The sequence below is a fragment of the Camelina sativa genome, chromosome 12 (genome assembly GCF_000633955.1).
Source record: "Camelina sativa cultivar DH55 chromosome 12, Cs, whole genome shotgun sequence".
In the NCBI taxonomy this organism is placed as follows: domain Eukaryota; kingdom Viridiplantae; phylum Streptophyta; class Magnoliopsida; order Brassicales; family Brassicaceae; genus Camelina; species Camelina sativa.
Genome location: NC_025696.1, coordinates 27,361,058 through 27,372,663, shown reverse-complemented (window position 1 = coordinate 27,372,663; position 11,606 = coordinate 27,361,058). Strand labels below are relative to the sequence as shown.

The window sequence follows — 11,606 nt, the reverse complement described above, 5'->3', positions numbered from 1 at the left end:
TAGCGATGTCTTTATATAACACCATGAAGCAAATAAATTATTAGCTAAATCTACCACTAAGAAACGTACGTGGAGAGGTGGGTGATACAATCCCACCAATATAGGAGAAATAAATAACAAAGCAATAACGAAACAGAGTATCTATTTTATATCTTTAACCTACTTGACATCGGTTCACTTCGGTTATGCGCTTATAAAGAGAAAGAATGTGAATTCAAAAACTTAAATAGTTTCTGAAGTCACTTCACATACTCACCACATAGCTCCATTTTGTCTCTCAGGATGAAGAACAGGCATGAGTCTACGGGATTCTTGAGCAAGGAGAGCGTCAATTGTATTTTGGCCTAGGTTATTTCCTTTTCCACGCCCATGACCCATTCCTAGTCCTGGTGGTAGTCTCCCTCTTCCACGATTAACACCAACACCTCCAAGTCCACGTCCTCCACGTCCATCACCACCTCCACCTCCACGGCCGTCACCACCTCCACCTCCACCTCCACAGCCATCACCACCTCCAACTCCACGACCATCACCACGGCCACCACCATGGCCACCTTCACCACCACGGCCACCTCCACCACCAGACCCACCACACCAGCAGCACCGAATGAACCTTGAGAACCGTTGGGATACATCTTCCACGCCCCAAACCATCAAACAAAAAAAAAAACATATTAGTTCACAAGGAAACCCTAAAATAAACATCCATGTTTAGCACTGTACCAGTAATGGTCCAAATAAATGTTATGAAACAACAAAAGCTTTCATAATCCATATAAATGTAAAAACTACAGAGATGATCAGATCTATGAACTTCATGCATCTAAGCTACCCTAAAGATGTAAAAAGAAAAAAACAAGTGCTTATATGGAAAATTGGGTTTTCAAAACCCTACCTCAAAGATGGAAGAAGGACAAAGAAGAGAAAACTACGTACTGAGAAAGAAAGATGGAAGAAGGACAAGGAAGAGAAAACTACTGAGAAGCGACCATATGAAGAGTCGCCGGAGAAGAGTTGAGAGAATATAGAAGGAGATATAAAAAGTAATGTGGATGTCTACCTATGACTCCGACGAAACACAAGATGGAACAGATAATGAAACAAATGATATTCATGAGGAACTTCGTCAGAATACTTCAAATACTCTGCATACACAAGGGCGTGAGCAAGGAAAATGGGTGGTTAATGTGATAGGTACAATATCACAGTCTTAACTTCTAAATATAATAGTCATTATCAAATTTACATCCATGTTTTTTTCTTGCAGGTTCAGATGGAATTGTAACTCAGGAACACCTTACTGCACAAAATTTTTGGGCAATGGAGAATCGTAAAGTCATCCTTGAGTTTGGTCCCCATAATCAACCTGAAGGAGGAAGTGGAGGTTTATTTGGTACTTGGCTTGGTATGTTAAGTACTGATGTCAAAAAAATTTCCTATAAATTATGTGGATTGGAGAAAGGTTCCAATATGGCGAAAGGATGAGGCTTGGGAGAATATTCAGGTATAATAATGGTCAAATTTTCTAGAATGTACAACTATCAACATGACTTTTAACTATATATCTCTATTCAAACTTATATGCAGTCTAAGTTTTTTTTGGATCCTTCTAATGAAAAGATCAAAAAGTTTGTGCTGAAAAGTTTAAGTCAAAAGTGCAAAAGTCATAAAACTCGTCTGTGGGAAATTTGTCGCCATAACACTCCAGAGGAAGCTATAGAGCTTCGACCAAATTCTATTCCAAAAGAGCAATGACAAGATTTTGTGAAATTGCAGTTTGATGAAAAAGCTAAGGTAAGATACCACTCATCTTACTGTGTTGTAATATAATGTTATGAGTTTCTTAAGTTTTTAACATCTTCATCGAGTTTCAGAAGTTGAGAGCTCAAAATGTGAAGAGTAGGAGCCATTACAAGACTCCACATACTTTAGGGGAAAAAGTATTGCTCGGAAGGCTAAAGAAATTGTAAGTGCTCTTTGTACTTTATTATTTCATTTGTTTCTTATTTGATTTTTCTTGTATAAATGTCTAGACTCTCAAGACGGGTAAACGTCCCAGCCGTGGAGAGATGTTTGTGTGTACACGCTAAAAAGCTAATGGAAGTTTTGTTAATGAACAAGCTAGAGAACTATCGGTGAGTTTTCTTATTAAATTACTATAATCTTATCTTCTCTTCTTATTTATGCTTTCCTTTTACTGAATCTTCATTGAGTAGTTAGCTAAGTTTTCTGGTAATTTGTTTTACTTTCAGGAGCAACTAGAAGAGAAGATAACTCAAAACGATGGAAACACATCTCGGAACAGCACTACCTCAAATTCAATTGATGAATTCGCTCAAGTATTTGGGAGTGAACAGCCTGGTCGTGTTCGTTGTGTTGGACTTGGTCCCACTCCGTCAACATTTTTTCAGATTCGCACCACAACAACATCCAATGATGGAACATAAGTAATTGGCTTGAGGATCAGAGTTCGTGATTTAGAAGCTAAGTTGGTGAAGATGAGTGAATTGGAAGATGGAGTGGATAGGTTGAATGAAGTTATCTACCAACTTGCTAGCACTAACAATTGCACTTGCAGGTAAATTGCACCTATATATAATACTCTCTCTTTTATGTGCTTTGCAATACTCAAATTTGACATTAATAGAATTTTTTCTTATGTTTGCTTTACTCAGGGACTATGGTTTCAGTAGAACGGGTGCTTCAAAGTAGTTTTGTTATTCTGTTTAAGCTTTATTAGTCTTTTTAAGTTTTTTTTGCTTCGCTAAAACAATGAACAATTATGTAATGCCACATGATTTTTGTTATTCTGTTTATGCCTCATGATTTTCTTATTTTGTTTTAATTATTACTGTTATCTTTTACAGTAAAATTATTCTAAAATGTTACAATATGTTAAAAATCACATATCTATTTTAGTGTACTGAAGTTAACATCATTATAAATGATCTACACCTTTAAATAGTAACAATAATTTGTGAGAATTATTGGAACTATTTACTTCAATTTTGTTAGTATACAAAGTAGTGAGTGTATCCCCTATATATTAATAGAGGAACATTTTGGCAAAAATGCTGAGGTGTCAGCATTATAGAGCTCATGACATTCTTTTTTTTATTTGTCATCAGTTTTTAAAAATATTTACATTTATTTACCATTGTATTTTTCCAAAAATACAATTAACACCCATAATTAAATTTTTATATTATCTTTCTAAATTAATTATATCCTTTAATTATATATTCATAAAATCTTTAAAATGAATTTTAAGAACCCTTTGTTCATATGATATAATAATAGAAGATTGATATTATAATAACTCTCACGGGTTAAATTTTAATTATTATACAAAATTTTTTATAGATATATACTACACAATAGAATTTTAAAATATTTCAATTACCCATAAATATAATAGATTTTGTAAATAAAAATTACAGTAAAAACATTAAATAAATATTTTATACCGCACTATGTGCAGGTTGTTGCCTAGTTTGTTATACCTATACTGTTACTTCTCTGTAGCTATTTACTCCAAAAATAATTAGTAACTAGTTACTACAAATTAAGTTACTAATCATAATAGTAGGTATATTTGTTACAACAATGTCCTTACTTAAGTGTAACTAATTACCTCAAAATAAATTAGTAAAATATGTTTACAATCATATATATAAAAGTAGAGTTTCAGTCTCTCCTTATTGGTCCACTTGGCAATGCAATTTTAACAAAAAAAAAATTATATTAAAACACAAATTTAAAACAATTAATTTTCACATTTAACTCACATAATATAAAACTGAAATCTTTATAGCTTCTCCCTATAAATTATGCATTAACTTTATTTCTCCACTAAGTTGTATTAATCAATTGTATTAAAACAAAACAATAAATTAGAATTGTAACTCTCATTTTTCTAAATGTAATTTTTCATCATTTCTCTTCCTATAAATACTCATTATCTTATTCTCTTAGTCTATCACTCTTTCATTCTCTCATCTTCTTCCACTACTCTCAAATCTCTTTTTTGTTTTGTTTTGTTTTGTTTTGTATTTTTTTTGTTATTGTTGTTGTATGGGTTATAAAAAATCAAATCAAATATCATTGTAAAAGCTTAGTTTTAGAGTTTGTATGATATGTATATCTTATATATTTATTTTAATCTTTTAAAATGTTTATCTCCATTTTCTATTTTATATTAACATCTTATAAGTCATTATTTTCATACTTCCTTACAATATTCACCACACAATAAGATCATAAAGTTGAAATGATCCATATGTAATTATCTATTATGTCTCTGGTTATCTCACATATTCATGTATCATTTTAAATAATTTATAAAGATCAATATAATATTTAAAGATCAATATAATTATCCATTTATCCATTTATAAAGACTATTTTGTTTTGTGATCCAATTGTTAAATCTGCAGAGATCAATATAATATATATATATATATATATTTTTTTTTATGATTTGAGGTTTTTGAAAACAAAAAGAACATAATTAAACAATTGGTTTTTTGTGTCTTTAATCAAAATAAAAAATGATCCAAAAAACAAAACATATTCAACTGGAACTTAAATATAAAAATAAAATATAATTTTAAAAATATCATTTCACTAAATTCTCTAAAGATGAAACCATTAGTATGAAATCTAGCACTATAAATTAAATTGATGAGTGAAAACCAAAAAAATATAAGTTATCCTTGGGATTTTAAAAATTATTGAGATTGAAGAATTCATATAATTTTATAAGAAAACTAATTTAGTTTGTCACTTAAAAAGTAATATTTTTTATTTTGAAATATTATGTGTAAGTGTTGAGTTTATATCAACAAACAACCAAATCATGTGAATTTTGATTCAGCCACTTGGTATTCCTTTTATTTTAGGTTATAAAAAATTAAAATATTTATTTATAATTAAAGACATGTAACTCCATTTAACTCAAATGTAACTCCTATCCAATAATTGTACATTAATTCATTCCTCCTACTAACTTATTATCTTTCAAGAGAAATTATTTTTAGTTAAATTTTAATATTTTTTATTTATTTTGGTTGGCTAAACTTATATTCATATTTTGGTTGGCTAAATTAATATATTTCTCATGTAAAATTATTGTTTATAATATATTTCTCATTTCAAAGTTTAAAGCAATATATCATATATATAAAAGTAAGGTTTTGGTCTCTCCTTATTGGTTGATTTTCATTTAATGTTTTCTAATTTTTTTTATTTTTTTATTTTCTTTCTAATTGCTTTAAACAATATTTAAGATCCAATAAACACAATACATTTAACTCACACATTAAAATAAAATTATAACTGAAAATAAAATAAATTATGCATTAATCATATTCTACCACTCAATTCTATTCAAACACAATAAATTACTATTGTAACTCCATAGTTCTAAATGTAACTTCCATCATTTCTTATCATATAAATAAGCATTCTCTCAATCTATCATTCTCTCATATTGACATTCTTTTACTATCTCATTTTCACATTCTCTCATTCTCTTCTACAATACCTCAAATCATTTTTCTTTTTTTTTTGTTATTTTTGATTTCTTATTTTTGTTGTATGGGTTGTAAAAAAAAATGAAATATCATTGTAAATTGTTAATGCTAAATTTTAATTTTAGAGACTACATGATATATATTTTACATTGTTCTTATTTTAAAAGATTTATCTCCTTTATCTAATTTGGATTATTATCTTATAAGTAATCATTCTCTCTTCCTCTCCCACCAATATCAAATGTTGTTATATCTCATATGTGTTGTAAGAGTTTGATTCTATATTTTAATTTAGAAAGTATTATATATATATAGATATTACATTGTTCTATTTTTTAAAGATTCATCTCCATTATCTAATTTGGATTACCATCTTATAGTAAACATTCTCTCCTCCTCTCCTACCAATATCAAATGTTGTTATATCTCATATGTGTTGTAACTTGTAAGAGTTTGATTCTATATTTTAATGTAGAAAGTATTATATATATTTAACATTGTTTTCAATTTTTATTTTATTTATATAAAAAAATATTTCTTTTATATTTCTTGCCTTTCTAATCTATTCATATTTATTTTTTAAATTTGCATAGTTAAATTTAAATTCACATATGTTGGTTTTAACAAAACAATCAACTTTATTTGAGAATTAGATGTTCCTATTCATTTTTAAACGATCAATGTGTAACATATAAGCATTTTGTCTTGCAATCACAAGTTCCATTTCCATTGCTTAACTCCATGGTTAAACTATAATATATGTTGTCCTATTTGTAGGAATAACAACATACTTATTTAATTTATTTAAAAGAGCAGATGATTAAACGAAATAAACATTTCTCCAAATTTTATAATTCAATCAGTGAGTGTACTTATTACTTTGAAAAACTTTTACATTGAAGTTCATAAAATCATATAAGAAAACTAAAATACTATATCACTTCAAATTTGGAAGGAAACACTTGGTATTCCTTTTTAAAAAAGTCAAGACACATATAAAAATTTATTAATATTTAACTCACTTTAAAGACATTAAAGGTCATTTAACTCAAAAATAACTTCTATCCAATAATTTCATACATTCCTCCCACAAATAAAAATATATATATATATGTTCAAGATTGTATTTAAATATTACATAATTTTTTAGTTAGCTAAATTTATAGTCACATATATACAATATATATACATAAGAATTTATATTACTTATTAACACCATAATTCGACCCATTATTTGCTTAACTCAATATTGGTTTCAAAGCCAACTAAAGAAAAACAGAAACGATCTTATTGATATTAGACCAAAACATGGGCATACAAACATAATCACTTACACGGAAGATATTTTAAAAAAATAACTTATTATTGCAACATCAACGTATGAAGGGTTTACATAAGCAGTTAATTAGAAAATCTATAATACAATAAATGTATTGGAAACAATATCAGTCAATGATAAGATTGGATCCTCAAAAGCAAGAAACAACATCTTCATAATTCATAAAAAGTAAACGCCACAATTATACACATCTGAGCGAAATTGTATAAATATATAGTGTATAAATAAAAGTGACGGCAAAGCCCGTATATGCCTAACTAAAACGAAATAATACAAAAGAGAAAACGAAAAAGACCAAAAAAAAAACAAGAAAGTGCCAACTACACCACAACCCACGCGTTGCGTGGGGAAGCACCTAGTTGTCACAAAAGTATAGTTGCTTATCAGTGGCTACTTCTCACAAACTATTTTTTGTATCTAATGGTGTCACTAATTATAACAAATTACTACAATTTTGCTACTATACTTTTAATTAATTTTTTTTGTAACTAATTAGTAACAAATCGTCGCAATAAATAGCTACAAAAAAATTATGTGATAAATACCGAAGCTATATCCTCCCATCTTTGTAGTGGATATAGTAATTCAAAGTTTTCAGGTTCTTTCACTTTGACCATTTATATCATCCTTTAACTTTGGAAGAAAAGGAGAAAAAAAAACCTGAACATTTTAAAATTAATCTTAGGGTTTGCGACCACCTAATGATAGGCTGGTAACTTAAAACAAAACATTAAATGGACCAACAATGATGGGCCTAAGTTAAGCCCAATAATAAAGTATGGTGTAACCTCCACCGCTCATCCAGCATCTACAATTCTATAAATACACCATTCACCTGCGGCAACCCTACTGTTCGATTTCATTCTCGACTCGTTACCTTTTTTTTGACCTAAGCCTCCGTCTCAAAATTTACTTTTTTTTCTTCGCTCTCTCCGATCGAGTTGCAAAGCGCTCTTGCCCTAATCGAAGATCTCTCCAGATTCTACTCAGGTTTGCTTCTATTTCGACTACGCGATTATGATGATGTCTTCTTCGTGCTTTCTCTTTGGGTTGGGTTTCTCCGTCTTCTCGATCCTCCTTTTCGCATCGACACCCAGAATTTTAGGGTTTCCACCGATGAGGATGAGGGAAAGCTAGGGTTCGGATGATGGATCCGAGTTTTTCTTCTTATTGTACATTCTTCGGAAGCTAGATCGCTCTTCTTGGGGATTTTTCGTTGTTGTATGTTATTAGGGTTTGATACTTTTGTTCGTGATGATTTTCCTACTTCTATTGGAAACTCGATGATCGATCGTTCTTCGACTATGGCTTTGTTTGGAATTGAGGAGATCTTTCGTTTTTAGTGGTATTTAGGTTTAGAGTTCTGAATGGTGTGATTGAAATTAGATATTTAGTTGGCTTTTTTTCTGTGGACGTGGTGCTCTATGATACCTGGATTGAATTTGGGGTTACAGTCAGAGGATTGGTGCTTTTGATTATCTTCAGAGACTCCTTGCTTCTGGACTTGTTACCCTTACAATTTATGTATGGATCATCATGGATGAAGCAACAGTGCTCGACTCTGTGGTTCAGTCTTCTAAAGTTGGTATTTTCTCAATGTTTAGTATGAATTACGAGGCGCCTAGGAGATACTCACAGGGAAGGACTTTTGGAGTCAAGAGACAGCAGGATTTCGCAGCAGATGTAGTTTCCAGAAGACCTTACGCTCCATATGACAATACAATGAGGAAAAGTCCAAATAAGGTGTCGAGGAATCTGGTTTGGACCTCTAAAGAGTACAAATCTCCAGAGGGCAACAGGCCAAGGAAGTATGAAGCCAATGGGTCAACAAAGCCACCTGTTTTAGGCAAAGGATGTTCTGTTGTGCCAAATCAGCCGAGAAAGAATGCGACGTATGGGCCAAGAAGCTCACCTATTTCAGACACCAGAGGTCCGGTGTCGAGAGCTCACAGCAGTCCCAAGAAGAGTGTATGCAAGTATTGGAAAGCTGGAAACTGCAAGAGGGGTGAGCAGTGCCAGTTCTTACACTGTTGGTCTTGTTTCCCTGGTTTGGCCATGGTAGCTGCTCTTGAAGGACACAAGAAGGATATAAAGGGGATCGCCCTCCCTGAGGGTTCAGATAAACTCTTTTCAGTCAGTAGCGATGGTACATTGCGAATTTGGGACTGCCATACTGGTCAGTGTGTACATACCATAAACCTCCAGGCAGAAGCAGGATCTCTAATCAGTGAAGGCCCATGGGTTTTCCTTGGCTTGCAAAACGCTGTAAAGGTTAGCTTAAGCCGTCTCTTGACTCAAAATATGCTTTCTACTTAATTCTATGTTGGTTGTGGTGTTAACGTTTTTGTTTATACAATCCTGCAGGCTTTTAATGTTCAAACCAGTAAAGATTTGCATCTTGACGGGGCGGTTGGTCAGTTGCATGCAATGACTGTTGCAAATGGGATGCTCTTTGCTGGAACAAGTGTAAGCATTATAACGTGTTCTCTATCTCTGTATACATGTGTTAGTCCTCCGCTTCTTTGATGATTCTAAATTAAGTTCTTTTTCGCTATTTTGGAATTGCAGTCTGGCAGTATATCAGTCTGGAAAGCTACCGACTCTGAGTCTGATCCTTTCAAATACATCACATCTCTCGAGGGACATCACAGTGGTGAAGTCACTTGTTTTGTTGTTGGAGGTCAACTACTATACTCTGGTTCTGTCGATAAAACAATAAAGGTAAGAATCTGACTGCTACTAATTGATTTCAGCTTTAATCTTATTTCGAATGAACATTATAATCAATTCTGTTTCCTGTGATTCGCCAGGTGTGGGATCTTAACACCCTGCAATGTATAACGACCCTGAAACAACATACTGACACTGTCACGTCACTCTTATGTTGGGACAAGTGTCTGATATCGTCTTCCTTGGATGGGACCATTAAAGTTTGGGCTTGTTCTGAAAATGATGTTTTCAAAGTTACTCATACACGCAGACAAGAACAGGTAAAGATTTGTTTACACTTACGCCATTTTTCATAAAAACAACACTTGGTTTTAACAAAAAGCATATCTGATTGTTTGAAACAGAGTGCTGTTCATGCTCTTTGTGGGATGCACGATGCAGAGGCCAAACCGATCATTTTCTGCTCTTACCAAAATGGAACAGTTGGCATCAGCGACCTACCATCGTAAGTGAAGCTTAACAATCTACAATTGTATTGTACTCTAATCTTTAATCAACTTATCACTAATATTTTCTGTATCTCTTGGGTTATACACAGTTTTGAAGAAAGAGGAAAGATGTTCTCTACGCACACGATCAGCACGCTCACAGTTGGTCCTGGAGGATTGTTATTCAGTGGAGACAAGGGTGGGAATTTGCGTGTATGGAGCTTAGCTGCTGGCCCAAAAGTTTAGTCATTTTTGACAATTGAATTATGATTTAATTTGTACATAGATTGGTGGTTGATAAGAGTTAAAAAGAGAGTTCTCGTTTGTAATGACTCAAAATTAAATTTTACTAAATTTAATTTCAAAATCCTTGCTTTAATGTAATATCTTCAAATTCACACCCCTCAGAATCTGATGAGAACCAAACTCAAAACATGTAACCACTCTCAAGCTTCAAAGTTTTGTTCTGTATTCAATTTGTTTTTATTCTTCTTTTGAACTGATAATGTGGGGAAAAAAATAGAGATTTACAAGTAGAAAACACAAATCTACGAAATAAATAGTATAATTTGTTTTTTTGGTCTTGAAGAAAGAATGCAAGCAAAACTGGACAGAATAAATATCAACTAAGAATGTGGAAAGAAACACAAATCACACAAACCAATGAGTGAACCTTCATTGAAGTTTTCCACTTTTGTGTTTATCCAAGTGCGGGAATGCTTGTAGAATGTTATACGCCCTTAGATCTTGCCTTGTTAGGATCCCTATCACAGGTGACATCTGCAAAAAACACGAGACATATTGATCAAACACAGGAAAAGGTTTAGTATAGTGTTCTTCGAATCTTGAATCAAGAGAGTGAAAAAAGAAAACTTACCCCTGAAGCTTGAATCTTGGGAACAATCAACAAATGTCTGAGACCAACTGACCGGAACAGTACCAAAGCCTTAGCCACTGACATACTCTGCACCACTGTGTAAGGTGTAGTGTTGGTCAAAGGATGAAGATCAACATACAATTGCATCTCTGAGCTTGTGATTGCCACATCGTCGAAATTATCTTCTCTCTCAGCTAACTCAACTGCTGTGAACTTTTCCCTTACTTCCCACTCTTCTGTTCTCCTTTTCTCATTCAAGAACCATCTCTTTTTCAAAACTTTAACAAGATGAGCTCTTAGGATCAGACCATGGAGCTCTGCACCAGTGGCTTGATCTGCTCCATCCAAGACCGGGAATGCGTTATGCGTTGTGTTCCTGAGCACATCGACTATATTCGCAACCTTTTCAACTCCGTTAAGTGTTACAACCGGAGGCTTAGCGTCATTAAGCTCACCTACAGTGAGGTTCCTCATCCAGGGCTCTGGATTTGCTTCCAAGAAAGGTAAGCCCTTTAGATGGAGAATGATCTCGTAGATACTCAGGTTGAAGCTGTCTCCAACTGTTTTAGCTATCAAGAGCACAAACATTGTAATGGGTAACAAAAGAAGGTTGTTGGTGAGTTCCAGAAATATAACACAGAGTGAAACAGTCATTCTCATTGAACCAGCCATGAGTGAAGCTGCACCAAGAACCGCGT

The 11,606-nt window shown here is 32.6% G+C and overlaps 2 protein-coding genes across 3 annotated transcripts in view; one reads left to right on the top strand and one right to left on the bottom strand.

Moving 5' to 3' along the window:
- Positions 7,718-10,427, top strand: LOC104732711 (zinc finger CCCH domain-containing protein 59-like). 2 transcript variants are annotated; one of them, XM_010452291.1, is made up of 7 exons: positions 7,718-7,863; positions 8,478-9,144; positions 9,238-9,339; positions 9,442-9,594; positions 9,684-9,863; positions 9,948-10,048; positions 10,142-10,427. In XM_010452291.1, the coding sequence occupies exons 2-7, from the start codon at positions 8,479-8,481 to the stop codon at positions 10,275-10,277; spliced, it is 1,338 nt and encodes a 445-aa protein (XP_010450593.1). In that variant the 5' UTR covers positions 7,718-7,863; position 8,478; the 3' UTR covers positions 10,278-10,427. The 2 variants fall into 2 exon arrangements, with proteins under 2 accessions (XP_010450593.1, XP_010450592.1); XM_010452290.1 differs by having other exon boundaries at positions 7,718-9,144.
- The window catches only part of LOC104732709 (chloride channel protein CLC-a), a 6,206-nt gene continuing 5,155 nt past the window's right edge, over positions 10,556-11,606 (bottom strand). Inside the window, exons 6-7 of the mRNA XM_010452289.2 lie at positions 10,909-11,594; positions 10,556-10,811 (exon numbers count right to left, since the gene is read on the bottom strand). Of these exons, the coding sequence (XP_010450591.1) occupies positions 10,707-10,811; positions 10,909-11,594 (791 nt within the window). The 3' untranslated portion in view covers positions 10,556-10,706. The remainder of the gene's footprint in view (positions 10,812-10,908; positions 11,595-11,606) is intronic.

Coding starts and splice junctions, on each gene's coding strand:
- LOC104732711 (XM_010452290.1), top strand. CDS start 8,410: ATGGATGAAGCAACAGTGCTCGACTCTGTGGTTCAGTCTTCTAAAGTT. Junction 9,340..9,441: donor TGCTCTTTGCTGGAACAAGT/GTAAGCATTATA, acceptor TTGGAATTGCAG/TCTGGCAGTATATCAGTCTG. Junction 10,049..10,141: donor GGCATCAGCGACCTACCATC/GTAAGTGAAGCT, acceptor GGTTATACACAG/TTTTGAAGAAAGAGGAAAGA.